At 40.8% G+C, this 27,917-nt stretch overlaps 2 protein-coding genes across 6 annotated transcripts in view; one reads left to right on the forward strand and one right to left on the reverse strand.

Annotated features, from left to right (window-relative positions):
* The window catches only part of tacc1 (transforming, acidic coiled-coil containing protein 1), a 33,964-nt gene extending 6,362 nt beyond the window's left edge, over positions 1 to 27,602 (reverse strand). The window contains exons 1-7 of one of the 4 annotated variants that reach the window (XM_023284321.3): positions 27,117 to 27,602; positions 24,105 to 24,274; positions 5,735 to 5,844; positions 1,914 to 3,279; positions 1,363 to 1,398; positions 904 to 967; positions 135 to 324 (exon numbers count right to left, since the gene is read on the reverse strand). In XM_023284321.3, coding sequence (XP_023140089.2) covers positions 135 to 324; positions 904 to 967; positions 1,363 to 1,398; positions 1,914 to 3,208 — 1,585 coding nt within the window. In that variant the 5' untranslated portion in view covers positions 3,209 to 3,279; positions 5,735 to 5,844; positions 24,105 to 24,274; positions 27,117 to 27,602. Of the gene's footprint in view, positions 1 to 134; positions 325 to 903; positions 968 to 1,362; positions 1,399 to 1,913; positions 3,280 to 5,734; positions 5,845 to 7,296; positions 7,799 to 19,346; positions 19,531 to 24,104; positions 24,275 to 27,116 lie in introns of those variants that run through there. The other 3 variants (XM_023284319.3, XM_023284317.3, XM_023284318.3) reach the window with 3 other exon arrangements.
* aggf1 (angiogenic factor with G patch and FHA domains 1) lies at positions 12,688 to 18,868 on the forward strand. Of its 2 annotated transcripts, none has more exons than XM_023284323.3 (16): positions 12,688 to 12,783; positions 12,869 to 12,931; positions 13,183 to 13,382; positions 13,936 to 14,035; positions 14,125 to 14,327; positions 14,477 to 14,608; positions 14,713 to 14,913; positions 15,112 to 15,181; positions 16,286 to 16,394; positions 16,673 to 16,724; positions 16,820 to 16,921; positions 17,013 to 17,178; positions 17,403 to 17,482; positions 17,574 to 17,701; positions 17,791 to 17,890; positions 17,983 to 18,868. In XM_023284323.3, the coding sequence occupies exons 3-16, from the start codon at positions 13,191 to 13,193 to the stop codon at positions 18,229 to 18,231; spliced, it is 1,884 nt and encodes a 627-aa protein (XP_023140091.1). In that variant the 5' UTR covers positions 12,688 to 12,783; positions 12,869 to 12,931; positions 13,183 to 13,190; the 3' UTR covers positions 18,232 to 18,868. The 2 variants fall into 2 exon arrangements, with proteins under 2 accessions (XP_023140091.1, XP_023140090.1); XM_023284322.3 differs by lacking the exon at positions 15,112 to 15,181 and adding an exon at positions 15,668 to 16,103.
* Positions 27,603 to 27,917: the final 315 nt, after the last annotated feature.

The following is a 27,917-nucleotide window of genomic DNA, read 5'->3' on the forward strand; positions in this document are numbered from 1 at the left end:
GTTTCAATACATTCTCATTACTAAATAATGACCTTAACTCACAGTTGATTCTGCAAAAGTGTCCTTTAGGTATGTGCTGTTGCGATTTTCAACTCTGAAAATCAAGTCTGGACAAACATCACTGTTGAACTTACCGTCCATGGCAGATATATCTTTGATTGGCTGTTTTTTCGCTGGTGCTTTGTTGCATTCAGGCTCTCCTCTGTCCTCCCGGCTGTCTGTTGTCTGACCCATCATACAAGTTGAAGCCAGCTTCTCCTCATCGGTGGCGTGATGAACTCGCTGAGTGATCTGTGGGGTTTGAACCACCACTTCATCCTCATCCTGGACATAAGAGTGAGATATGAGCAATATTACATTGGGATTTTGCTTTTGTTATATATATATATGGCTTTGTAAAGTAGATGTATTCTGAGCAAAAAGAAAAAACAGTTATCAGGCATGTACTGTTATAAATAAATGTGGATACAGTACATTATTTTAGAACTTTATCAGAGTTTGAGGTATCCAACACAGTGTTCAATTAATGCATAATGCAGAAGAAATTACAGAAAGATAACACTGAAGATGAAGTGTCTTAAGTACCTCCCGAGGATGAAGGGAGTGATTTTGTTGAGGGCACATCGGGGCAGCAGACTAGTATTTGACTGCAGGGTAACAAATCTGTCACTTTGCCAAACCAGCACTGCAGAGACACTGCTGATGCTGCCGTGTGTGTGTGTGTGTGTGTGTGTGTGTGTGTGTGTGTGTGTGTGTGTGTGTGTGTGTGTGTGTGTGTGTGTGTGTGTGTGAGAGGCCAAGTGGTTGCACAGCTGCTGAATAATGAACATTGCGGTGACACTGCAGTAAGGTGAAACATTTTGCAACACTAACACAACTCACACACACGGACACGCACATTACCTGATTACACACGTCAAGAACCAAGGACTGGCTTTCATCGTATTTTTGTAGTTTACAGGAATTCCTGCAAAACAAGCACAGAATGATAATACAAGTTAGAATCTATGCATTGAGAAATGTGTGATCCGTCAAACTTCTCTCCTTCTATAAACCTAAAGCTGTGAGCATTTCTGCGCCTTCTTGTATAGATATATAGATATCAGATATGGTGCAGCAATATACATGTATAACCATACTGGTGCAACACAACTTCTAAGAGGGATCACAAGATGGAACAAATTAAACTGCTGATGTACGAGGGGATGGCCTTGTTAGCTCACGTGAAAGCGAGGAAGACATTTCTTTCCCTCACATGCTCTTTCGTAAGTCAATTCTGAGACAGCACATGCCGTAATGAGAGTAAAAATGGGCAGCGAGCATGCGTGAAAGAAAAAGAGCATCGATAGTGAGAGTACTTACAACAGAAAACAGAGAAACTTGACTTGTTCAGATTTCCTGAGGCCAATAGAAGTGGACGAAAGCAGAGGTTTGGGGATTGATTAACAGACAAGTGGAGGAGAGATGGAGGATGGAGGGGATAAAGCAAGGAACAGAGAGGTTTTGATAAGGGAACAAAGGACAGGAGACAAAGGAGAGCGAGTGAGTGACTGAAGGTGTTCCGCTCAGCATGTTAGAGCAGATAGTTTAAAGGTTGAACATAAACACGAGCTGAAATTAGTCCTGCAGCTAAAAGCACATAAAACAGCCTATATATAACCTGTCTGAGAATTGCATTAATGGTCAGTATGCAGTGTTAAGTGTTTGCGTTCAAACTATTTGTTGCTATGAATCCGCCCACTCAGAGATGTAAATAATCATGCCTTGAAGCTGAAGAGATTCTAAACCTTACATGAGAGAATATAAAATATAAGAACTGGAATCAGATTTTTTTTATTGCTGATATTGTTACAGCCTCCAAACTGCAAACTCCTGGATCAAGAAAGAAAGTTTTCATTTTGCTGTAGACTTACGTGATTGTTCTCTCTTTGCTTTTCTTGGGAATCTGCCTCACTTTCTTGTCCCCAGGCGGCTGCCCTGCTTTCGGTTTGCCTCCATCTTTGACTTTTTTCTCTGGCTGTGGGGCGCTACTGGACGAGTCCTCTGTGTTCAGGCTTTTAGAAGGTTTGAAAGAGTCCACAGAATCATCAAAATTGTCCGGGTCGAAGCTGTAGGAACCCTTAGGGAGCACCGGAGAGCTGCTCATCTTGCTGCTGCCACCAAATGGATTGAAGTTTGGGTCGTCCCACTGACTGGGATCAAAGTTATAGGATCCAGTCTTAGGAATGGGAACGTCGTCCAGGTTCAGAGGTGCTGAAGAGTCTGAAACTGGTAGAGACGTTTCTGCAACAGGAGCTGAAACTGGTTCTGATATAGACTGAGGAACTGGTTCTGGTTGAGAAAGTTGTTCTAACACTGGTTGAGGATCTGTTTCTGACACTGTGGGTTCTGACGCAGGTTTGCTAGAAGTCTCAGATGCTTTGGGCTTCTGCTTCTTTGCAGAAAGTTTACTGATTGTCTTTTTCCCCCCTAATTTCCTTGGAGGAGGTTTGCTGACTGTTCCCTCATCCAGACCAAACTCCAACAACACAGGCTTCACTTCTGTTGCTGAATCCATCATTCCCAAGTCTGCTTGTGCTGCTGAGCTGTCCTCAGACGTGGGAACTGAGCTACCGAGAGGCTCCAGTCTGGGGAGAGATCCTGGGCCGCATGGTGGGGGAGAGTTCTGGATTTTGGATCCGCCGCTGATGAAGGGGTTAAAGCTGTCGTCCAGCTTGTCCGGGTCAAAGTTATAGGTGGCCTTGGGAAGAGGAAGTTCTTGTTCCTCATTTGTTTCAGCAAGCTCATTCAGTGAAGCCTTCATTTTTAGAGACGGAGGTTTGGATTTATTGGTTTTAGTCTTTCGAGTGGATTCTGCCTGGCTGGAGAGGCCATTGCACTGTATCTCTGGTTCAGCAAGAGGTTTCTCCTCAGGTACCTCTGGAGCTGAGGAGGTTGCAGGTTCACTGTTAAGAACTGAATCTGGTTCTGGGGTGGGAGCAGGACCTGGAGCCAGATCTGGGATGGGATCTGCAGCTAGGAGGGGGGTTTGGTCTTGGGATGGGCCAGAGAATGGAGTTGCAAATTTAGCCTCTTCCTTCAGTGAGGGTGAATCAGGAGCAGGCACAGAGCCCAAGTCTTCAGGAAGGTGCTCTGTTTGTTCTTCAAGCGTCTGGATGTTTATTTCGAGCGGACCACCCATGGGGACTGCAGGCTCATCCTGACCCATGGTGTGATTGAGGAAAATATCCTGATCCGCTACAGGAGCACTCACTATGAGGTTCTCCTCCTGCTCCAAGGCTGAAAAACAAATAAAAGAAAAAACACCTGAAGTAACCATAAAATCTAATCGAAAATCTAAAACTTAACACAGACTCCTGTAGCCACTGGTAATCCCTCCAATCATATCGATTCTCAGATGCAGCTGACATCTGATTGGCTTTCAGAAAGCAGGTTGGTAACCAGTCAACTGTTCCAATTGCTGCTGTTACCATGGTGATGTCTTACTATGATGGCAACCACACTTAAACCAAGTAGTGCATCTGAAGATAGAAATAAAGAGAGCTGTGATTTATCTTGTGTTGTGTGCTGAGGACAACAGGGATGGCGGCCGCTATGGTGTCAATGTTACCTCCAGGGAACATTTTGACATCACTGCATATTTCAGTGTGAGTGTCATATCAGTCGTGTTCATGTCATTTCATGTTGCTAGGAGACAAACACGGCCTGCTGTGTTTCTACCTACTTCCATTCACATTGCACTGTCGCCAAAGCATCATTTTTAAATATTGCTTCACTTCAACATGCCCATACAAACACATCCTCATCCACATGTTAATACACTCCTCTAGTATTCTCAGTCTTGCGACTGTCACAGTGAAGACAGATCTCACTCAGCTGCAGCGCCTGTTGGCAATAATAAACAAATCCTGTCGTCTAATGGGATTAATCAAATGAGCCTTTTTGCATTTATTTGCGTTTTGCTTTTGATGATTTCAGTGTGAGTAACAACTACTTGGTACCTATACAAACAGCTTTGGGAATTAGAGCACCTGCTGATTTCTTTTGCAAAGTCTATACAACAGGAATTTGACTATAGTGGTTAAATAATTACAGCATGTTCTAAAAGACATGAGAAAGTCTCATAATGTTTCAACACATGCAATAAATTCTGTTTAAAAATATGATGTATTGTAAGTTTCAAAACTCTAGATGTGAAAAAACACTTTTTGAATACAATTTTTTTGTGAACAAGTTTTATTTGTGAAGTCAGCAAATAATCCAAAACCAAATAATCACTCAACAATACTTCAAAGAAGACATGACAATGACCCAGCTATCGCTAACCAGACTGTAGTCAGCAAAACTGTGTTCCATTACAACCTTAAGAAGGAAACTCAGTATAGCTCCACCAACAACTGCAAAGGAAGAGGCAGCAAACTGTGGCCACAGAGGTCTAACAATTATGACCAAAGCTGTAATCAAAACAGATCTGTATCATATTATTGATTATCTTGAATTTCAAAATATTTTCCAGTTTTTCTAAAACCATCCCTCTGTGAAATAGCATTGGCAATGAACTGCACATTTATTAACTCAATCGTCAAATAGCTAGATTATTAAATACGTAAAACTCATAATACTTTGGATGGGCATGGACACATTCAGAGATGTTTCTAGAATCATTTTAGCACCAGTCTGCCAAGACTCAGACTTCTCCACCACCTGCAGGAAGGGATGATTGCAGCTAAAAGCAAAAGTAAACTCCCTCTTCACTCCACAACTGGACAGACGTGCACAAATTACACTCTTTGAAAATGTTGCTGGAGCTGTTCCACAGGAAGAATTTATTCCTAACAAAACAGCAACTGTCCTCATATCAATGCAGACTCATAAAAAAACATCTTAAAAAAGCGAGCAGCATGATGTTTTCAGCCTGATAACATGCTTTGTTCAGTCACTCCCCTCACTGTGACCTCTGTCAGTGACCAGCACAAAACACGGCAAACCAAAGCTTTTGTTGAACCTGTCGAATTCCAGAGCAAAGGCCATTCCCACACTCTGCCGCAGGCTCCTCCTCTTAGTGATTCAAATGACAATGACACTGCTTCCGCCATCATCACGCCCAAAACCCTCCCAAAACTGAGTGTGCATACCAGCTTGCATACCAGGACATGTTTCAATACCTGCACAAGTATTACCTGTAACAAGACAGCGTTGTGTATTTTATAGCGTGCTTGTATAAAACATAAGACTCTTAAATAATTTAACAACCTGTCATAGTGCTCAGTTGAAACTAAAAGCTGTAATGTAGAGGGTAGGTACATTCTTGAGCATTCTTGAAACTGTCAGACAGCATATGTCTCCAATTACTCCGACACGGTGAACTTGATACACCGTGCACTCAGTTCAGACAGAGTGATTCATATAAGCCCAAATGTGCTATTTAAAATGGGCAATTTAATATCAACAGATCACTTAGTTTCCACATTTTCTTTCTTTGTTGACAGTGAGGATAAAGCTGCAGGTAATCTCTGAGCATTTAGTGCAACATCAAAAGACTCCTGTTTCCGTGGCAACTTCAGGGAGGGATACTGTCGATGTGCTGTGTACTTGAACAGGCAGTTCTGCAGTTAATGAGAACCTTCAGCTACTCTGAGGTGTTACAATGTTTACGTCCTGGGCGGTGTGTCAGCTGCTTCTATTTTACAATTCTCTCCATCTGTCTGCTGTTGCTCAGCGGTGTTTTGCTCACCTGTTTTGACTGCATGGGTGTTGTTGTTCTCCAGCTCTCCTGGGATGGTCGGAGGGTTGTGGACAGGAGTCGCTGCTTCAGGAGTATCAAAGTGGCCCTCTGAGTCAGAGCTGTGGGAGTCAGCGAGAAAGAGAGAGAGAGAGAGCATGAACTTTTCAAACATTCAAAACATGAGTCAAGAGGACAGAAAATCCTTGCATAACTGAGAAGAGGTGATCATATTACATATACTAAGAGCAGGAGATAGAAAAGTGGGAATTAGCACTGTACATAGCAACAGATGTTACTGGAATCATACTGCAACATGTAAAAAAAAACAATTGCAATTCTCATTAAGTGCCCCACCCAAGTGCAGTTAATCATGTTATTTGATTATAGATACTATAAAATTCATTGCATTATAGTCTTATGCTAGGCATTTTGCCCTGTGACCATTTTGAATGATTTTTGGAAGCCCAGAGATCTAAAATTGTCCAGTATTTTATGTCAACATGAAGAAATCAGAGATATGTTTTTTTGTTTGTTTGTTTATAAAAAACATATCATTTTGCCCTTGGTGTTTGCATCATTGATCTACAAGACACCAAAACATCACCAGTGACATTTTGGATATGAATATGACAGATAGTGTATAACTAAATCCATACATTAATGTTTTAAATTATTAGCATGAACAATAAGCAATGGGATGTTCCATTTTGAGTCCCCAAATACATTTGTAGTCTACTTTATCTTCTGTTCTATTGTGTGTGTGCCTTTTCGACACTATCTGAAGCAGCAAGGGAGAGACAGTGAAGTACAGATAAAGTAAAAGATATATAGAGGAAGAGAAAACACATGTAGGGCAGCCTACTATTTCCTGTTCCTGTTGCAACCGTGCTGTACGAGCTGTAAATAATGTTTTCAATTTCAGTCAAGTTGTGAACACTGCAACTTAATTCAATTTGAAACACAAAAGCACTCTTTTCAAGTGTGACTTGTGATTTTGACTTGATCTAATAACTTCAGGAAGACATATCACAGGCTACTGATTAGCAGAGATAGCAAACATGCATTTTGTACTTTAAATACTTAATACTACTGAGTACTGATGCATTATCTGTCTGAGTGTTTAAGGGTGAAAGGAAGCACAATGAAGCGAATCATTGTGTACTTCAGCAATTGCCAAGATAACAAGACAATGATGTCCTGATGGCTTTAGCATGTGTCATGTCTGTTTGTTGACCATGATTACTTCATTAAAAACTAAAAGCTGTCTGACTGCAGTGTCAGAGTGTTTGTCATTTCTGTACAATAATGAGTCTGAGAAAAACATTCAGTTCCAACGCTGTCACAGTCTTAACCACAGCCACACCAGAAATGTGTCAGCGCTGCACGAAGCCACAGCATGTAAAAAAAACAAAATGTCGATGCACAGCAGATATGGCTTTCTTTTCTTTTCCTCTGACCTCCATCAGATTAAAAATTCCTAAACCTGACAGGTTGTAAAAATGCCTCCTCCTCCAGTCCAGACAGTGTGAATCAGCCTGTCAGTAGTTTCTGGGCTCCAGCTCAACACTTGCCTGCAGCTTTGAGACCTCTCCTCCTCCTCCTCCTCTTCCTCTTCTCTCCCTCCACACTGCTCCCTCTCCTCGTTGGCCTCCTGCTCCTCTCCATCCTCCTCTCCTTCTCCCCCTCTCACCGCCGTCCACGTCCATTTGGCCCATGACACCGGTGACAGCCAAGACATCCCTTCTTATTCCTCTGGGTTCTTCAGCGCTCTGACAGGATTGGTTTCCAACACTTGACTGATCCTCTTGTGTGTGATTCTTCTTCAGATTTCCACCCTGCCAGCAGCTCTCACATCTTTCCACTGAGCTTCTCCCTTCATTCCCAGTTTCCCATGAAAGGCAGCAGACATTTCTTCTTTCTTCTCCTATCTGTATATCACTGATCTATAAATCAAACAGACTTGTGCTGCTTTCTCTGCCTCCCCTTTTCTTTTTTCCAGTCACGTTCTCTCTCTCCCTCTGCCTCTGTGGCAGAAGACCTCAGCTCTGATCAGCTGGTTTCTCAAATGCTGTGCTCACTCTCTCCCCTCCTCCGAACCCCCTCCACCCTCTCCCCTCCACCTCAGAGCAAACCACCGCTGGTAAATGCAGCAGGGGAGGCAGGAAACTTGAAGCTCTAAAAATGAATGTAGGTTCCCCGTCACTCGGCCAGATGACTTCCCCCGCGGTTGATGAATGGTACGTCCCTGTCACACTGCTCCTCTACTCTGAAGCAAAGGGAGGGAGTCACAAAACAAACACTGAGGGAGGAGGAGGAGGAAGAAGAGGGGGAGGTGGAGGTAGAGGAGGAGCCCAACTGTTGGGGCTCCACATTTTATAGTCCAGAGAGAGGTTAGGAATGTTGGGGCTGGATCTTAAAGCCTTATTTGCCCCCCCCTGGGGGTGTTTAACAGTTAACTGCTTCTCTCATCCAGTGGCAGGCAGGCATGCATGACCAGGGGAACCAGTTCTGTTGGATGGCCCCAGGAGAGTCACCTGGCTGGATTTAATTTATCTGAAGTAGCAGTTCAGACCACTGAACTGAGAGGGAGCAGTGCTTGCGACACAGTCAAAAACCCACAGTAGCATCTTGCACAGGTACACAGTGTATGTTGTCTACTGAAAGTTAGGAAAGAGGGGACATTGCTCCATCTGTGTGCCTGAAATACCTCAGCAGCAAAAAGGCCAAAGGTGTTCACTAAACCTCCCCAACGAAACTATGCTAGATATTATGAATGTCTTACTGAAAAAGAACTCAGAATAATCACAATGTTCTTATTTAAATATCAGGCATTGATTAACTGTATGACGACAAATAATGATTAGCCCGTTTTCAAGTTATATCAGGTCACAGTTATTTAGGTGGCACATTTATAACAACAAAAGCCGACCTAAAGCGTTTTCATGATTAGTTAATCTGCAGATGATATCCTCGATGAATCAATTTATTGTGTAGTCCATAAAATGTCAACATAATGATGAAGAATCACATTTGTTAACAATTACACAGAACCACAAGACTGACAAAATAGTCCACAAAATTTGTCAGTTTCCTGGTTCAAAAATCCAAGACATCCTGTTTACTACAAGATAAGAAGAACTTGAAAATACGGAGTTTAATTTGAACTAGAGAATATTTTGCATTTTTGCCTGAAGAACTGTTTGATTTTCAAAGTAGTTAACCAGTTGTCAACAACCTGACTGATTTTTTCAGCCATAATTAAGTATAAAATAAACCTAAAAATGGATGAGATATGAAAGCAAAGGTGACACACTCCCACAGTGATTAGAACTTAACTGGATCACTTGCAGATGGTTCTGTCAAAAGAAACCTGTAAATTATTTTACATTTTTAATCACAGATCTCTTTATAAATAGCTAATAGGACCCATGTCACCAGCAGCATTTGAAGTTTTCTCCTTTTCACTGTACCGTTTCTAACACCTGCTACAAAACCACTGCCCTTTGTTGTTGGGAGCCTTGTTAAACAACAATATAAAGCATCCTGTGTGCATTGTGTTCTGCTACCAGTGCTAGAAACCCAAGGGTTTGGCTGCAGCTAAACTCCTCCCAAATTCCCATCAAGGAATGGAGACACACGTGCCTCAGTCGGACTCAGAGTTTCCACATTTGACCAGAAAGGGTGGAATTTGTTCTCTGCCCATTTATTTACTGTCTGGATGTCGAGGAGCTTGTGGTTGCATGGAGTTAGGGACGAGGACTATTACTGCATGCATTAACTGTACACATGTAGTAGTTTGGGGATCATACAAAGAGATCTTTAATTTGTGCCTTAATTTTGGAATTAGTACAATTTTTGGTTGGTGAAATGGAAAATTTGACAAATTTTAAAGTCAAAAAGTAACAGTAAAGCCCCTCAGATTAGTGTCTTTCAACACTATGCAAATAGTAATCATTGATCAAATCACTATTGATCAAGGCTTACAACAATTTTGATTAACAGACAAAGTTAAGAAACTGTAGAGTTCTTTAAAAGAAGGAGATCATGCTGTGTTTGCTGTATCAGGAGTTTTTTAAGAGTAAATTGGTGACCAAGAGTGGCAATGGCATTCAGGTCTTACATAGATTCAGTGTTATTACAACTGGCTCTTTCCAACAATGCAGAGGAGTCTCAGTAGGCAGGGATAAGCCGATTATATTAAGAAGGGTTCCTATTACTTTCCTATGAAAAAAATCTGAACCAATTGTTGCCAGTTTTCCAAAAACAAAGTAAGAACACTGAGCTGAATACCACTGTCTTCTGTTTCCCTTTTCCAAACTACAGGTTGAACTCAGAGAGGAGATCTTAAGGACTGGTGCTTTTCTTGTCTAAAAATGGCTTCAATAAACATCAGTAAGCAGCATGAAGCAGCTGATAAAAGACCACCTCATTCTTAGAGGCTGCTCTGCCACCACCACCACAGACCCCAGAACTCCTGCCAAGGAACTCCACCAAAATGCAAACACAAGTCAAGAGCTCAGATTTCATACACAGTGGGAGGAACCTGAAAGGCCATTTTTAAGAAAACAGAAAGTCACTAAAACTAGAAGGAAAAACAATCTGGTCCCCTTTTCTATTGTGAGGATTTTCTCAGTTGACACAGCAACTCAAAGTCTTTCTGTCTCAGTACAAAGGTGACTAATGACAAGTTTTTATTTAGTGTCTGTGTTGCTTATGACCTAAAATGCACTAACAAGTGTCTGAAAGAATGCAGAGATAAAAATGTACAAATTATGTTTACACTGTGCCTGCAGTATAACACTTTAAATACACTCTCACCATAAATAGAGTAGGAGACAATAGAGTAGCCATGTGATTATATAACAGCCCTTCCTGTGGAGCCTAAAATAAGTGTGGCCTGGTCTTGGCAAGTCCCAAACTAACTGAATGCATCAGACGTTCCCGGAAATTAATGAATGTAAGAAGAATGGGGTGGAAAGGGGAGAGGGAGAAGAGCTGACAAGAGGAGGAGAAATAAGGAAGTGAGTCAAAATGTGGCCAGAAGAATAGTTGTGTGATTGAGGAACAGAGGAGGGAGAGGAAGGACAAGTGGAGTAAAGGCAACTGACAGATGATTTGTGCAAAGATTAGTCTATGTTAGTACACTTCTGTATTGTGATGGAAACTAACATGTCAGCCTTCAAACACTAAATATGGAGAAGCTGTAAGAGAAACTAAATAATGTGACATTAACTGTTTCTTTCAGTAGTTTGCTGCTCTGTCCTGCCAAATATGATAATTTATGTACTGTATTGGCATCTAGTGGTGAAAGAGCATAATAACACCCACACAAAGAACCCTGAAAAATGTAGCTATTGCCCCATCATTGCTTAGAAGATTTAACACAGCATACAGACTCCTACCATAACATCCACCACAGCATCAGCTGCACATGATTCCATGATGTTGTCATGTACGTATAAGTTAAATGTTGTTTTTAAAGCCTTTGAATTCACTTCCACTGCATCTAGGAAAAAGCTCATCTATTACATACAACACAAACTCTAACTAAATTTGAACATACCTCGTATTTCACATTGATCAGCCATATACAAGCTTATTGTTCCAATGAATACATTTTTAACAATAATGTTTGTATCATCGCTGAAAACAGCTGAGATCATTTCCATGACCTCCTGTGTAACAGAGGGAAAAAAATACCGGTAGTGTCCCTATTGTGCCCAGTTCTGCTATATGTAGACAGCAGACAGCAGCATACGCAAGCTGCAAAATAATTTTTGAAAAAAAATGTTTCAGCACAAGGTCAAGGGATCAAAACCCACAGTAAGACCTGATAAAATTAGTATTATTGAAGTCCTGGTGTCATAGACAGTGCCATGCTTTGTGTGGATGTAAACACAACTTCACTACTTTTCACAACGTTGTCATTACTACATCCCTGAAAATTTTAAGACACTAGAGCAACTTCATAGAACACTTGCAGTGTAGTCTAAGAAATAAAACACTGATGTCAATTATATTTGATATATATAGAGTCAAATCAGTGTTTCTCTCCTTCCATACCAGCCAAAAACAAACTGAGTGCCAAAAAATGATCCGGTTGTTCTTATGTTCCTGCATTATTTTACCTGCTCTGCTCCTTAGACTATAACCAACAAGTTGTAATAACTTTAAAGGACCAATTAAATTAATATAATGCAGCTTTCCATCTGCCAAAAGGTGATTGAAGCCCCCACACTGTCACTGAAATGTTATTTAATGCATCAGAAAGACTTGATTTCATTCATGAGGGTTTCATTTTAAACATACTGCTAAAATAATTAAGGGAACATTTAAGTCATTTATATACACTGTGTTATTTTTTGAGAACAAAATGACGTAACAGACAGTGGAAACCAAAATTAATTACCAACTGAAGGGGGTTACCATCACTTACTCTTCCTAACTGGACAGATCAATATCCTGAACGTTTATTTGAACTGGTTATACTGTGACAACTAAATGTTCCCTTAATTTTTTTTTGCAGTTAAAGACAGTTGAAAAAGAAGTAATTTCTTGATTTTTTTACATAAATACTCTCTTAAATAATTTTAACTATAGTCTAAACAAGGATATTCGACATCCAAAACCCATGGTATAGCTTAAACTTTGAGAAAAATATTATACTTTTCGCTGCAATGTAAATGTCATGGCTGGCTACGCCATAAACCGCCATTTATTTACCTACATTTCTTTAGTTACAAGAAAGGTTTTACAAAAACACACTTTTGTTCATTAAGAACATTTTTTAAAAAGTCTGCCCCCAAAATGTAATGGTTAAGAAGAAATGTGGAATATGAATGTAATATATTTCATCTACCGTATATGAGCAACTGTGAAGATTGGTGGTCGCTGGGTGGCGGTAAAGTTCTTCGGGAGGTAACCATAGTAACTGACTGACCGGGGGCGCCGAGGTCCTCCAAGCCCGAAGAAGAAACACTACCGCCGTGACGTTTAGGGGTAGTAGTAAATGGCGGTCTCGAACAGGGTGGACTGTAAACATTTCCACGGTTCTAACTGTAACTGTCTAATTATCATCAAAACATGTACTCGGCTGTGTCCAACATGCAGCGCAGTTACAAGATGTCTATGTTCAACTTTCAGGTCGGTTCTAGTGCCGCGCTGACAGCAGGTTCACTGAGGAGGCGACGAAAACGAAGCCAAAAGGTAAGAAGAGACATTACTTCACAAATACACACGTATAATCAACGTATAGAAGGTGTAAACGCCGAATATTTCGTATTTCAGCCTCTTTGCTAGCTATAAACTACTGTTGTGTTAAAAAAAAAAAAGTTTACCTCCCGTGAGGAATGGTTAGCACACATGCGCTAGCTTCCTATAACGGTGCTATTCCAGTGCTTCTTCTGTCTACCGCCAAGTTGTGAAACTAGCTGACCTCTAAATGCTGCTGTTTTTAGTTTAACTTATGGAGAGCGAGGACGGCCACGAAGAAAAGGACGCGGAGTGTGAAGTGGCCGAGCTCCGCCTGAAAGTAGAGTCGTTGAAGCAGGAGCTGAAAGAGTGCCGAGCCGAGCTGTCCAAGTTACAGAAGCAGCTAAATCAGTCCGAGAGGCTGCAGAAGAGCACCGAGAGCTACAACGAAGACCTGAGGAAACAGGTCAGTGCACACTAATACTGACAAAAATAACCTGCATTAACTTTACACACCACACACTGTATGTTAAACATGTCACTAGTTCAGTTTTGTCACAGCTGTTGAGCAATCAGTGATTAGAGCCAAGATGGTATCAGATTTGGGAACAAAAGGTGATTGAAAATGTTTATTTCAGAATATATATATGTGATACAGAGTAAAGTAGCAGGCATGTACTTCATATTTTTCCTGTTTTAAAACTATGTTCTATAACATTACGATCATATGTTGCAGTGTTCCTTCCTGAAAACTGATTATCTTGTCTCATTAAATAGGACCTCCCCCCGCACTTTTCTCTTAAGATTGTCAAATTTATTTAATGAAAGTGCTGATTTTGTTATGTAAATGGTGTGTGTTATTTGCTGTTGAGCAGCTTGGCAGTTAACTGTTACTAAATACTAATGAAAACTCTTAATTCAATAAATTTTAATTTGTGAATGCTCACATACCTACAAACTGTTCAGATCTTTATTAATTTTGTAGCCATTCACTTATATCTGATGACATCTTGCTTCAGGTTGATCAGCTGAGTGCAGAGATCCACAAACGGAAGAAGAAAGATAAAGACAGAGTCCACAGTGAAACTCAGACAGAAGAATATGTATGGACAGAAACCGGTGCGTTACTTTCATATGCACATTAGTTAAGCAGGTAGTTCGTTCCACTTATCAGAAAGTTTTACACATTTTTCAATAATCCTTTCCAGATTACTACAATTACTACTATGGTGGATACAGTCAGAACCCAGAGGTGGCAGACACTCAGGAAAGCCAGAAGACAGAAGCAGCACCAGCAGAAGAGGTGGATGCAGCAGACTGCAGCCAGACAGCAGAGGTTTCAGCACTAAATGAAGCAGCAGCTGAAGATGTGTCCGCTCAAACAGACAGCAGTGTTCCAGTAACAACAGAGGTATGTTTTATTAAAAACTCATTAATTAGCCGTAGTTATTATTCACTTGTTGAACTCCCTTATTGATGTATGCTGATATGAATGTTTAAATTAATTTTATTAACCAAAATATACATTCTTGTACTACTAAGTGACATTGTCTGTTTCAGGAAGGTGATGGAGGATCCATTGCTGATATGTTGAGAGCCACTGCTGAGGAGGCAATGACACAGACTGGGTTTGTCTTTGATGAGACGACTGGAATGTATTATGACCACAGCACAGGCTTCTACTATGACTCGGTTTGTCAACAGTTTTTCTGAAGTTTGTAGCAGAATTCATTTTAGAGACAGTATAAGTTCTTTTAATACATATTTGTGAGCTTAACTGTTTTTCTCTTCCTCAGGCCAGTCAGTTGTACTACGATGCCAATACGGGCATATACTACTACTACGATGCAGAGAGTGGACGGTACCAGTTTCATTCCAGGATTGAGGTTCCTGCTGCACAGACAAGTGTGGAGCCTTGCCAAGAAAAGAATGCTGCTGAAAAGAAAGGCAAGAAATTCAAGAAAGGGGTCAAGAAAACACCACATCAGGATGAATGGGTATGTGGCAACTAGATATTTTATTGATTTGTGGTTTTGAAATGTTATATTTGGTGGCTGCTAGCTGGCGTTTGACTTTGTAGGCTAACTTAAAGTCCTCATGACTTTTTTGGTCTCAGTCTTCAAATACTCTATTTTTGTTTCTTTTTGTATTAATTTGAGGGTAGTTGACTAAAAAAAAATATTCCTTTGACCTAGGTGCAAGAAGTGACTAACTCTATGGCTAAAATGAAGATTTCCTCTTACTGGAAAACTGCTCCCTACAGAGGTATACTATAAATATATAAAGTTTTTTTTGTTGCCTATTTTCAATCTGAGTCTTAGTTTAATGATTCTGCCCTTACAATAGGATGAATCAAAGCACTTATAAAGATCAGTTGAAGGCAAAAAGTTTTGTTTGTCCATTTCCGGGTTCCCAGCATTCAGTTCTGTTATATGGGATAACTCCTACAGTTAGTGTAGTCAAACAACTCTACGCGCTTAGAGCCCCTGTAAGTTGCAGTGTAGTGTCATAAATCTCAAAGGGCTTGTAGATTTGGTCACCGGTGTGTAAAAATCTGAGTGCAAACCAACATTTGTATCAATGAGGACTTTCCTGTGAAGCCTGAACTAATTAGGTGAAGTTCAAAAATCGTCTTTGAAGACTGAGACCATCTGTTAGAATTTAGTGCCAGAAATATTGGGATCTACAATACAAAGTCAACTGACCTGCTGTCACTTGGGATTCTAATCTCTGCTGACTGTCTGATGGCAGGAACTGAAATGTGATGATGTTAAGCTGGAAGAAGAAGAAACTGAATGGGTTGAACGGCAAACAGTTAAGAGGAACACAGAATCACAAAAAGCAAACCGAAGGTCTCATAGTCCAGACGTGGCTCCACGAAGAAAAGACTCATCGAAACGCCGGGAAGGGAGGGACAAATTGTCGTCATCAAAGAGGAAAAGGCAGAAAAATGGCTCACACCATGATGATAAGAGAAAATCAAGGAAGAAAGCTAAGTCAGAAAAGCGTAAAAAGAAAAAGCATGTGGCTCGGAGCGATGAGTCAGAGGGGAACAGTGAACCAGAGGAGGGTGAGATCACAGAGTCAGAAAAAGAAGAGTGGGAGTCTACTTCTTCACTGTCATCATCCTCAAGCTCACCCTCAAAGGAAAGTCCAGAGTCAGATATGGAAACGCAGAGTCAAGAAGGTGAGAGAAAAACAAGCAAGCCAAATTCAGCACATGTGGAGGACACACATCTTCAGAATTTGTTTTTAGGCCAATTGGTTTAATCTGCTAGTAACTTGAAGCTGGTTCCGTCGTCATCTGTAACTTTCTGAGACTCATGTTTCTATGACAATACAGTGGGTTTATTATGTTTTTTATTGCAGTCAAAGACATCTGGCCTCCCTGTGTGAGAGTCACTGTGGTCAGGTCTCCAGTGCTGCAGGTGGGCACTCTGTTTATCATCACAGCCGACTCTCCAGCCACCATTGGCAGGTTTGTGCTCTGTTTTTCCTGTTGTCATGTGCTGCCATGACTTACATTTCAGCAAAAGAGTCGGTTCTTTCTTACCAAGCAAAACTGAGTTTGTGTTGTTTAAGAATGAACTGCCACAGTGCTGTGGCTGCAGCAATGAACCAAATGGCTCAAAGGGCTTTATGCAAGAAGAATGGAAAAATACACATCCTTGTGGGACTTTAAGTAGTCAGAACAAACAGGAGGAGTCGATCATTGTTGGTCTCCTTCAAGACATCATGCTGTGTTTCTCTTTGCAGAGAGAAAGATATGGATCACGCAATCCGAATAGCAGAAATGGGAGTCAGCAAGGTACCCCTCCCCACTTCCTCTCCAGTCATTGAAATTCTTTGGTGACAGACAGGGTTTTGTGATGCTTTCTAAATGTTAAATGTGTTTGGTTCCAGTTCCACGCTGAGGTTTACTTTGACCAGGAGCATCAGAGCTACATGCTGGTGGACCAGGGAAGCCAGAACGGAACAGTCATCAATGGCAACCGAATCTTACAGGTCAGCATTTTATCTCCGTCTGCTAAATTAAATAGTAAAAATGTCAACTCAGCAGAGCATGGATGTTGTCAGTTAATCTTTTTTTACACAGCCCAAAACTAAATGCGAGCCACATGCACTGATGCATGGTGATGAGGTGAAAATGGGAGAGACTGTGCTGTCCTTCCATATCCATTCAGGGACAGATACTTGTGATGGCTGTGAGCCTGGTCAGGTGATGGCTCACCTCAGCAAGTACAGGAGAGAGGAGAACACAGGTGAGAAAGAAAATACATCCACAGAGAAACAAAATGCATTGTCTTTATACTGATGGAAACAGCAATGAGCCTAAACCTGTGAGCAAATGTTTGAATAGTCCTGACAAACTTTTAAAATCCATTCTCTCGTGAGATACTAGTAGGTTGTGGTTTATCTCATTTTGTCATTACATAACATGACATGACGACTGCAGAGCTGAAGTTATCACTGTTGTTTCCCAAAGGTCCTTCTCTCACCAAAGAGGATAAAGAATCACTGAGACAGAAAGAGCTGAAGCAGATGAAGGCCAAGTATGGCTTGCAAGTGAGTGTTAAACTGGCTTCAGCTTGTTGTGACAAGTTTAGCCATCTGTTTTTTTTTGCAGTTACTTATCTCTGGGCTTTTCTGTATGCAGACCGGTGAGTACGAGGAGACCAAAGCCCTGAGGAACCCCAAATATAAGGACAGAGCGGAGTCTCGACGACAGACTGTGGGCAGTGAGGGTGTTTTCCAAAGAGATGATGCTCCCGCTTCTGTTCATGAGTAAGTATGTGGACACTGACTGTAATTGCTACAGAAAGCAAAAAATAGATTTAAGTACTGAACATTTCTTGTGTCTCGTTTTCCTAAAGGGAGATCAGTGAAGTCAATAAAGGACGGAAGATGTTGGAAAAAATGGGCTGGAAGAAGGGAGAGGGACTGGGTAAAGAGGGAACAGGAATGAAAGCTCCGGTAAGATGATCTACTGATTCTGTTGCTGGTGGCTTAGTTCTGAAGCAACAAAATGATTTAATTTTCTTTCACTGTTATTCCTTTCTACACAGATTGAACTGAAAATCAGAAAGTCTCAGTCCGGTTTAGGGGCAGGTGCTGCCATGTCTCTAGATGACATGTCTATGCCCAGATCGAAGTCCCAGAAGAACTGGGAGAAAGCACGTGAGAGGTTCGCTGACTCGTGCCAGCCTGACATGCAGCCACCTAAAGCACAGAAGAACATGTCCCCCAAAGCCTTTGTCAAATCAGAAGAGACAGAGGCCACACAAACAAGCTTTGAAACAAGTGGCCAAAGTTAGGACGGAGTCACAGCCTAATGTACGTATTGTGGATTTAAAAGCAGTCTCTCTAGTCCTTGAAGAACTGTGATATTTCATATGTTTACCCAGTGTTCAGCATGAGCAAACGCTGCTGAAGACTCCAGCAACCAGCTGAATCTGAACTGATTTTCTCTTGTACCTCTTTGTACCACTTAAGAGAACAAAGCACAGCCGTCATCATGATTTTTTTTTTTTTTGAGCTGTAAAACACTATCAACATTGTGTTAGGTGCTGTACATTAACAGAACTTGTAAAAGTCACTAGCAGTGGCTCTGTAAAGTGTCTTTTTTCCCCCCATGTTTAAAATGTTTATTCAGAAAAACTCACAAGAGTAGCAGCTGACAGATTGAACTGCAGCGTTTCACGGTCAAGTGTGTCAGCAGTTCGACCTGCAGACTGCAGAGCTGCCACTGGGCCTCCCAGTAAAACAAGGACGAGAATCACCTCAAGCAAATATTGACACAGTGAAGCTGTATTTCTCACAATGAGATCACGCTGTGAAGAGACAACTGTAGATCTGTTCAGACAGCACCCTAACTGATCACATTAAACTAGTCACAGCGGCCTGGAACAATGTGCAAATGTGGCACAACAAATTTTGAACTTGCACAACTTGCTGGCATTGTTTGATTTGTTTTCTATTACATTGTATCATGTCACTTCCTTTTTGATTGCCTTTAGTGCATTTGCTTTAAAGTACACAGACAGCCACATGCACATACTTGGAGCTTCAGTGAGCAAACATATTTAACTGTCCATCTGTATGCAGCCTTATCTATGCATTCATTTTGAGGGTGTGTGAATATTTGCATGTGTCTGCAAGTGTACGCTTGAACAGAGGCCAGCCTGCCCAAATGCAAAGAGAATGAAAATGTAGCTACAAAGTAAGTACTGTTGTTGATATGGTATCAAATATGAAAATGTATTATAATATTTTAATATTCTTACTGGGACAGCCTTATTATAACTGCATACTAGTAGCATGAGGGGTGAAAGCCTTCGTCACTAGTTCACAAGAAAAAAAAGTCTCAAGGCATTAAGTTATTCTAATGTGCTACAAAATCGCCATCAAGCTGGTGAGTGATTGGACTCACGTGATGCTGTTGGTGTAACTCCTTGAGCTGGCTCGCCTGCTGCCCTTCTTCTGACTTATATTGCCACCCATTTCGTTATTCTCTCCAATCGACGGACAGACACCTCGGCTACTGTGGAATTCCCTTAGCTAGTTGACATACTCTACAGCCGTCCTCTGCAACAGCTCAGTAGGTAACAGTGGTGCTCTGCTGTCAGATTTCTTCCCTCCTTGACAGGTGTGTCCTCGAGGACCTCCCTCCTCTGCTCAAGTCTCCTCCCTCACGCCTAACTGCACTTACTGGAGAGTAAACATTTGATCTGTAATACTGCATTGTCATATAATTGGGAGGGATCGCCTTGTGTCCTGTGTTGCCCGGTTGTTGGGGGTAGAAAATCTCAACCGTAAAAAAAAAAAAAAAAAAAAAAAAAACGTCGCAAGTCATGAGATAAAGTGGGATGTGGCTCAGGGCTGGTAAAAGATCTGGCTTGACTAGTTCCTGACACTGAGGAACACAGAGCTACTGTTCTCTCAAGTACAGGCTATTCAGAATATATTTTTACAGAAGGTATTATGCAAAACATGATTCAAAGTGCTACTGGAAAAATTCAGCTGATTTTAGTTCTATTAATGGCCTGTTGCGTGACTGATAATAGCAGGAGTAAAATCTGTTCTATTTTGTTGGCAAGGATGGAGTGAGTTTTCCAACTGAATAGAGAGCTTCAGTATTCTGCACAACATAAGCAGTGCCAGTGCAAATCAATCTTGGAATGACAATATACTTCCACCTGTCACGCCTCACGGTGAGAAAATGTGATAGTTCCTGAGGCAACAGTTTTCTCTTGGACTGAACTGTCACAAGCAAGTGCAAACAAGTTCTCTTTAAGTCATAGGTTGGAGCTGAAATATTATCTGGGTTATAGGACAGACAAGTAATTGTCTACGGAAGACTTATTCAGAATAACATTGTCTCAGATAGCAACAAAACAAATACATTTAAACACACTTTAAGACTTACGAAGGTAGATAGCGACACTTATTTCACCATGTGTATATTTTTGAGATGTGTTTTCAAGAATAGTTTGGTATAGTAATAGGAACAACATGGAATAAGAGAAGCCTCAGTTGTCACGAGAGTTTTGAAAGTTAGAAGCTGGAACATTTTTCCACTTTCACTTAAACTGGCCATTGCGATGCCCAACTCGAATAAAGACGCCTTGTCTTCCACCCATTCTGACTTTGAGCTGTACACAGTTCAAGGGTCAAGGAGCAAGAAAAGGTCAACCCCTCTTTCATACCACACATTGCACCATGTGCATACACTCAGCCACATAGCCTTGCAAAAAAAAAAAAAAAAGTGTTGGTAGCATATTGTGACTATGGCTGGTTGATTCATTTCTGACAGAAACAGTATACAACAAAAGTGAGTACATCCTCCTGTTTGGTATCACATGTCTAATCATTCACTGTTGTATCACATTTTTCCCCATTTTTTGTCAGTCTCAGTGCTTCTTGGTGTGGAAAATACCAAATTTCTGGAAAGTTGCTCTGCCATTTTTTTCCCCTTTTTTGGTGGGGTTGTGTTGCTCTGCCTTTTTCTTTAAACAGTGATGTGCTAGATTCAAATCAGGCAACTGACTTAACCAGATTTTTTACTTCTTTCTTCTTCTGAAACTCTTTCTGATTTTTGGCAGTGTGTTTTGGATCGTTACCATGGTGGAGTATTGTTCTTCTGCCTGGCATCTGCAGACTAGGAATTATCATGTCAGCCAGTAGTTTGTCATATCCACCAACATTCGTCATGCAGTCTATAAATAATGTCTCCACAACACCTTTTGCACTCATGGGGCCCCATATCATCACACTCCAACCTCCGTGCTTCACTGCCAGGACTATGCATTCACTGTGGTAGTCCAGGTGAGGTTCATGCCAAACATACTGGAAACCATTAGAGTAGTGGTACTATGGCTTGTGTCTGTTTATCCAAGTAAAACTTTATGAGTGACATTTTCCAAAAATTGTTATTGGAAAAAAATTCTTCTCTGAAAACACAAACACATTGATGTTCAGGCTAATATTTATAACACCGTCTGTAAATATTTTTGCTATTGTATTTGCTGCATTTGCTGGTGACACATTAAATGTTAGAGTCAAATTCAGTTGGTGAAACTACAGTGTCATTAATCTCTCACACCCAAGTAATAAAAATAAAAAGTTGTCCAGACAGGTTATCATTATTTGTCATGAAGTGAACATCAACTAGTAGGCTGGTATACTGGCCCACTGCCAGAACCTCATCATAGTCATTCGAAGAGCTCAGAAATTTGTTTCAATAGGTAACATGTTACAATGGTTTCATGTTCATTTGGTGTTTTTATATGCTGGAAGACACAAAAAGAGCAAAATAAGTGGTCAACATCATGGCTCACCATCTACACCTGCAGCATACCGATGACAGACATTAAAAAAACTTAAGGAACGAGTCCTGTCTGCTTGCAGGGTGGAGTTTTCTGTATTCCTTTTTCCCCCTTCACAATCTGTTCAGATTTGAACATGTATGGCTAAATAACTAGGAAATTACAACTTGTTATTGTGTAGTGCAGAGTAGTTTCACAGTGTTTGAGAAGAGGTGAGCTGGTGTGCTTGAGCTGCAGTGAGTAAATGGAGATGCACATCATAGATCATCACATTCAAGAGAGAGCAACTATGTAAAGTTATATCTAAGAAATTTTAATTGTGAGATTAATTTTTATGGGGAAAAAATGTAACTGATACACAGAGAGAAGAGTTTAGGGATCAATCAGTGACTGGTGGGAGACTTTAAAGTTTGATGTTTCAGTGTAGCAATAAAAGTCCATTATGATGTATGGACATAGACAGCAGTGAGCAGAATGAGTGATCACAGCTAGAAAGTGAAGACAATAGCTCCACAGACAGATGGGAGTCCTCTCTCCACAACAGTACGTAACATCTCTACAAACGGGAATTTGCAGAAATGTGATTTACAGATAGGAGATGAAAAGGAACAAAGAGCACAGCATGTAAAGAATCTGAACAGATCCTATGAATCATCATGCAAGCGTGTTTTTTATTCCACATACCCAGTTGTTTTTAATAACTTTGATGCATTTCTTTTCTTTTATATGCCACTCTAGATGCATTGCTGCGCATATTCCACTCTTTATGAAGAGTATTAATAATCTTTGTGAAATCACAATCCCTCACACTGGATTCCTCTCTCTTTGATACAGAGGAAGAGCCAGACTCAACTCACTTTCATTTGATTTTAGCTGCATCATGACTGTCTGGCCTGATCTGCGACTCCGTTATCGCAATCTCAGTCTGCGTCTGTGAGTCCATTGAAAGGCAGGAGACCAGAAGTGACAAGTCTGAGATAAACAGTCCTGTGTTGACTCAACACCCCCACCCCCCCGACTTCCGCCTCAGTCAGCCTTCTCAGCCACGTCCGTCTACGCCGCTAAATCTGCAGCCTCTCCAAATCTCAACAGAGCTCTGTGGCTGAAAACACCAAGACTGTACTCTTTTTAAAAACCCCTTTGTGGCTCTAAAGAAATTCCACTTGTTGAATGTGAATGCTCACGTGAGGAGAGGTCAGGGAGTGGAGGTTTAAATGTTCCCAGGTCATCCGGCTTTTTTCTTTTTGACCAAGAGGAAATAGGCCTCATTCCAGCCACATTCCAGAGACAATATGTTGTTGACTTAATGAAGCAAGCTCTTACAATATTGTCCATTTCACGTCAAAGAGATTCGATTTCTGTACACTATTTTGAAAAGCAAATTTCTTGCAAAACAATGATTTGGAGTAAATTTAAGCCCATTATGTAATCTTCTTAAACCAGTCATGGGGCTTCTGTTTGCGTCGTTGAATGGGAGCTGACCCTATGCAGTTTAAGTACCCCTTCCAGACCAGAATTCTTTTACCCCAAACTGAATGGAAATTACAACTAAACTACAGCTTCCTCCCCGCCAAATGACTCACTGAAAGCCGCTGCTGAATGTCTTCCACCCCTTGGCCTTTCCTGCTCACAGTCTGAGCCGCTGGGTGTGTCTCCCTGTGACCTCATCTTCCCAGAAAATCCTCCAGAAATTTCAGAAGCACAATTACTCCCATGATGCCGCCTCGGTGCATGTTGTCCACAATAACAAACCAGTCAGTTTACAGAGAAACATCTCACTTGGCAAACTCCACCAGTATCAGATGGTGGTGCTCTGACCTGTTCATTCAACCGCAGCATCAGTCTGTGTGTGGAAATGTGTGAGCATTTATATAATCTGTTCTTCTGTGACAGCTTGAACAAACCAAACTTTCAGCTTTGTTCTGGCTTAAACTTTTTCCATTCAAATCTTTGCGACTAATTCTTCCCCAAGGGCAAAACAAGACCTCATGTGTGCGAGCTTTCAGCAGCCTCTCTGTTACAGTAAGTCCTTACAAGAGATGCTTTAATGAGCAGAGCTACTTTACAGCACCGTACATCACACCCACCGCAAACTGCTGGGCTGAAAGTGAAGGGAATTATAGATTAGTGAAAAGAGGCTTTGTGTTCACGCAAAAGACAATAGCTCCCGCACGGCAGCAGGACCTTTAAACTAGACGCAGCACATTCAATGAGTCACCTGACATACAGTCCAAATGTCAACAGATCAATAGCAGAAAACATACAGTTAACAAAAGCAAACACATACTCTATATAACATGAATAACGGTTCACTTGGCTGGCAGAAAGCTGCCACACTTTGAGCTTCAGAGTGTGAAACTTACCTCACTTTTCCGAGGACTGACAGGCTGTGACAGATCAGCTGGGAGGCTCAGTGGATATAAAACTCCTCGGTTAAAGAGAGAGAGGTCCTGTGTTCAGGCTGCTGTTGGAGTTGTCGCTCTCTGAGTGAAAATTCTTGTTCTCTCTGCATGCCGGAGCTCAGTCCATGTGGCTGGATGGGAAATGGGAAATAAACTTTCTGGGCAATGAGCCAAGAGCAGAGTGGGTTTTAAAGACACAGCAGTTCCACTTCTGTATGAGGGTCAGCCACACTTTACACTCCACTTTCAATTCACCAGGTCTATTTAGTAACTTTAGTTACTGGATATTTTAATGTGTTAAAAGTAATAACACAAATTATAATCAACAAATTCATTATGATAAGTTTGTGAAATCTACAAATCCCTGACTTTGGTACTTTAATGACTAGTTTCAGTTTTGGTGTATTCAAACATAACTGTGTATGTACTTGTGGTGAAATACATTTTTATCAAAGGCAGATGACTTATAGTATAGCATGACTATAAGAATGCATGACTTACAGTATAGTATAGTATAGTATAGTATAGTATAGTATAGTATAGTATAGTATAGTATAGTATAGTATAGTATTTCTACACTGTAGTCTGGCTACTTTAAGTAAGAGATTGAGAATATGATTTGAATTGATGATTTTCCCCACTGACCTCTTCAGTAATATCTTATCTGATCATTGCTTTTTTTGAAAGAGCACAGTCAATCAAAAAGTTGAGATTTTGATATAATAAAATTTTCACAGAAAAAAAAGTTGAAGGAACAGTGTGTAATAAAATGAAACACTTTTTCTCCTTTTGAAAAAAACACATAAAATGGCATCATACAATTTTACCATCTAGTTGACAATTGTGATTATTATGATCACACTATTCTCAGTAAAAATCACCTCACTGTGGTCATCACAGTGTAGCTGTAAAATCAGTGAGCTGGTGTCTCCCTCTAGTGTTTGTTCATGAGAAGGCAAACGCAGCAGAAAGCCCTGGTTCACCTCTCATTAGCGGAGCTGCTACCAACAACTGAATAAATAAATAAATAAATAAATAACAGCTGCCTCTAGCACATACGATCGTCACGTTTTATATAACTTTATGCCTTGTATGTATGTGTTTCTGCCAGTCAAAGCTTTATATAAGAACTAGCTGATGAGATTTCAACTTAAACAATGTAGATATTAGGGCCAATATCTGTGGAGAATCTTCCTGCAGAGGCTGAAGTTACTCAGCTGCTGGAGTATTAAAAACATGTACAGTACAGCTGCACTGCAATGGACCTGTAATTGCTTTTTAAAGTATAATGACATCGCCATGTAAAATAATGAAATCTAAACGACACCAGAATAAAACTCGTTCTGATGATGATTTAAATTGTTGTAATGGAAACCAAATGAGAATTAAGTGGATGACCAGCATTCATGAATTTTGGAATTTAATTTTGACTATCACATTGCTAGTGATAACACTGAAATTAAAGGGTTTATCCGCAATCAGTGTAATCCTCATTTCCCTACAATTCAGGTACTCTTTCACATCTAAAGGAACAAGGTATGCACTACTTTCTATCATGCTGTGTCACTGTACATTTACTTGCTCTCCACACTGTATTTGCTTTCAGGAAACACATGACTTCACCTCTCAGGTCCCGGAGGGGAAACATGATAGCTGATGACTTCGTACCACAGACTCATCAAATCCTCAGATACAAGCAGCGCCGCAAGGAGCCTCTGCAGCTGTCGTAGCCACAAGGCCAAGTTTTCTAAAGAGATACAGTTTCTATCTGAATTTGCCATGAGATCATTGTCATTTTCTTTTCTGCTGCTTATTTTTCACTATGGATTAACAGGCTGGACTAGATCATTTATGCATCCTCCCCTAACCCCCTTTTATTCACACTGCAGCCTGGCAACAAGCTACTGGAAATTATGCAGGCACATACTAGCTTTATTTCACCATTTCTTGGTACATAATGAAGAGATCTAGTTGAGGAAATCTATTCAAAGTATTATGCATTTTAGCAGTGATCATGCCTTGTGCTTTTTAACAGAAAAGGTGATCGTTTGAGTCTAGCTGGATTATGTGTTTGCTAAATGGATCATATATCTTTGGAGGTCTAGGCTTTATGATGAGAGTTGTATAAAGTGAATGAGGTGTATTATTTTTCCCCATTGTTTTATATGTTGTAGACCAAATCTCAAACTACAATGGAAGTCAATACATCTAGAGCAGGGATCACCAACCTTTTTTAACCTGAGAGCAACTTCAAGGGTACTGAGTAGTCTGAAGGGCACCTTGTTTGATACAAACTTCCTCAATAGCAAACTTGCGCCATCATCTTTAAACAATAATAATAATAATAATGAAAATAATATGTAAAAAGACTGTCTGATCACATTTATGTTAATTAGTCCTTACAATAATTATTAACGATTTCCACAACAATGACGGTAGGAAACACACACACAGAAATCTGTTCCAATATTTAAAAGTCAGAGGTATCCCATCTCTGAAACTTTTGTAAATATCTTTCTTGGCAGTTTTGTATGAATCAGCATATTTGCAGCATTTTGTTCAAAATCACACCAGTTACATTTCTGTGCAAATTGACACTTCTAACATTTTTAGGAAATCATTAACTGTCATCAAATCATGCTTCATTTGTGCAAACTCCTACCTTTGTAACATTTTTGAACAATTCATGAACTCTGCCATGTTTGTACAAATTATCAGTTAAGAAAAAAAAATCAACTCTTTCACATTTTAAAATGAATCCTGTCACATTAGTACTAATCACCAGCATTTTTCACCAGCATTGCAACATTTTTAGCAGATCATAACAACAAATCATTACATGTTTTCGACTTATTATTTTGCACATTTTTGTGTAATGGCACGGTGTTTTGAATGACAGAATGTTACCGCTTTCTTTGTCTGTAAATGTGTGTTAGTGGGAAGCCTGGCATTGCAGAGCTTATCATGTCTTACCTTTACCTTGCAGCTCACAGTTCAGATGGTTCAGTTTCCCAGTGATGTCCGTTAAAAATGCAAGTGCAAGAATCCACTCAGTGTCCTCATGCAGCAAGGTGTCTTCCCCTTTGGATTGCATCAACTCTTTGATTTCGGCCAACAGTGACAAAAACGCTGCAAAACTGGTCCCCTGCTGATCCATGGGGTTTCTGTGTGTAGTAACAGGTCACCATGATCAGCTGACAGCTCCTCCAGCAGCACCTTCAATGTCCTGGTTGTTTGGCTTTGGAGCCATTTATGATCTTCACAACACGAGTCATCACATGATCAAATCCGGCCACTTTTGTACATACATATGTCCTGCTGGTGAATGATGCAGTGGTAATGTAGGAATGTTGGGAAGTCTGGATCACCTCTGCATCGTACAATGAAGCCTGCACGGCGACCCGTCATGGAGGAGCCACATCTGTCGTCACTAAAACAAGCTTTTCTAATGGTACATTTTTCTCCACGAAGAAACTTTTCGCCGCGTAGCAGATGCCAAAGCTGCCTTCAGGCTTTCCGTCCACCGTAGTGCGTCCGAAACCCGTCCGCCAGGCTTTTCCTGTCCGTAGTGCGCATCCAGTCTACGTGCGCTAGCAGGTGGCTAGTTAGCATGGAAGCTTCCACATTGAGCCGCTTTGCCGACGCAATAGTCGCCCCGCAAATAGGACACATACATTTATATTTCACTGTCGTGAAAAAGAACTCTTCCTCCCAGTCATCGTGAAAATAGTGTTTTCTCTTTCACTTCTCTGTCATGTTTTGGGGGTAAAAACC

Source organism: Amphiprion ocellaris, chromosome 5 (assembly GCF_022539595.1).
Source record: "Amphiprion ocellaris isolate individual 3 ecotype Okinawa chromosome 5, ASM2253959v1, whole genome shotgun sequence".
Classification (NCBI taxonomy): domain Eukaryota; kingdom Metazoa; phylum Chordata; class Actinopteri; family Pomacentridae; genus Amphiprion; species Amphiprion ocellaris.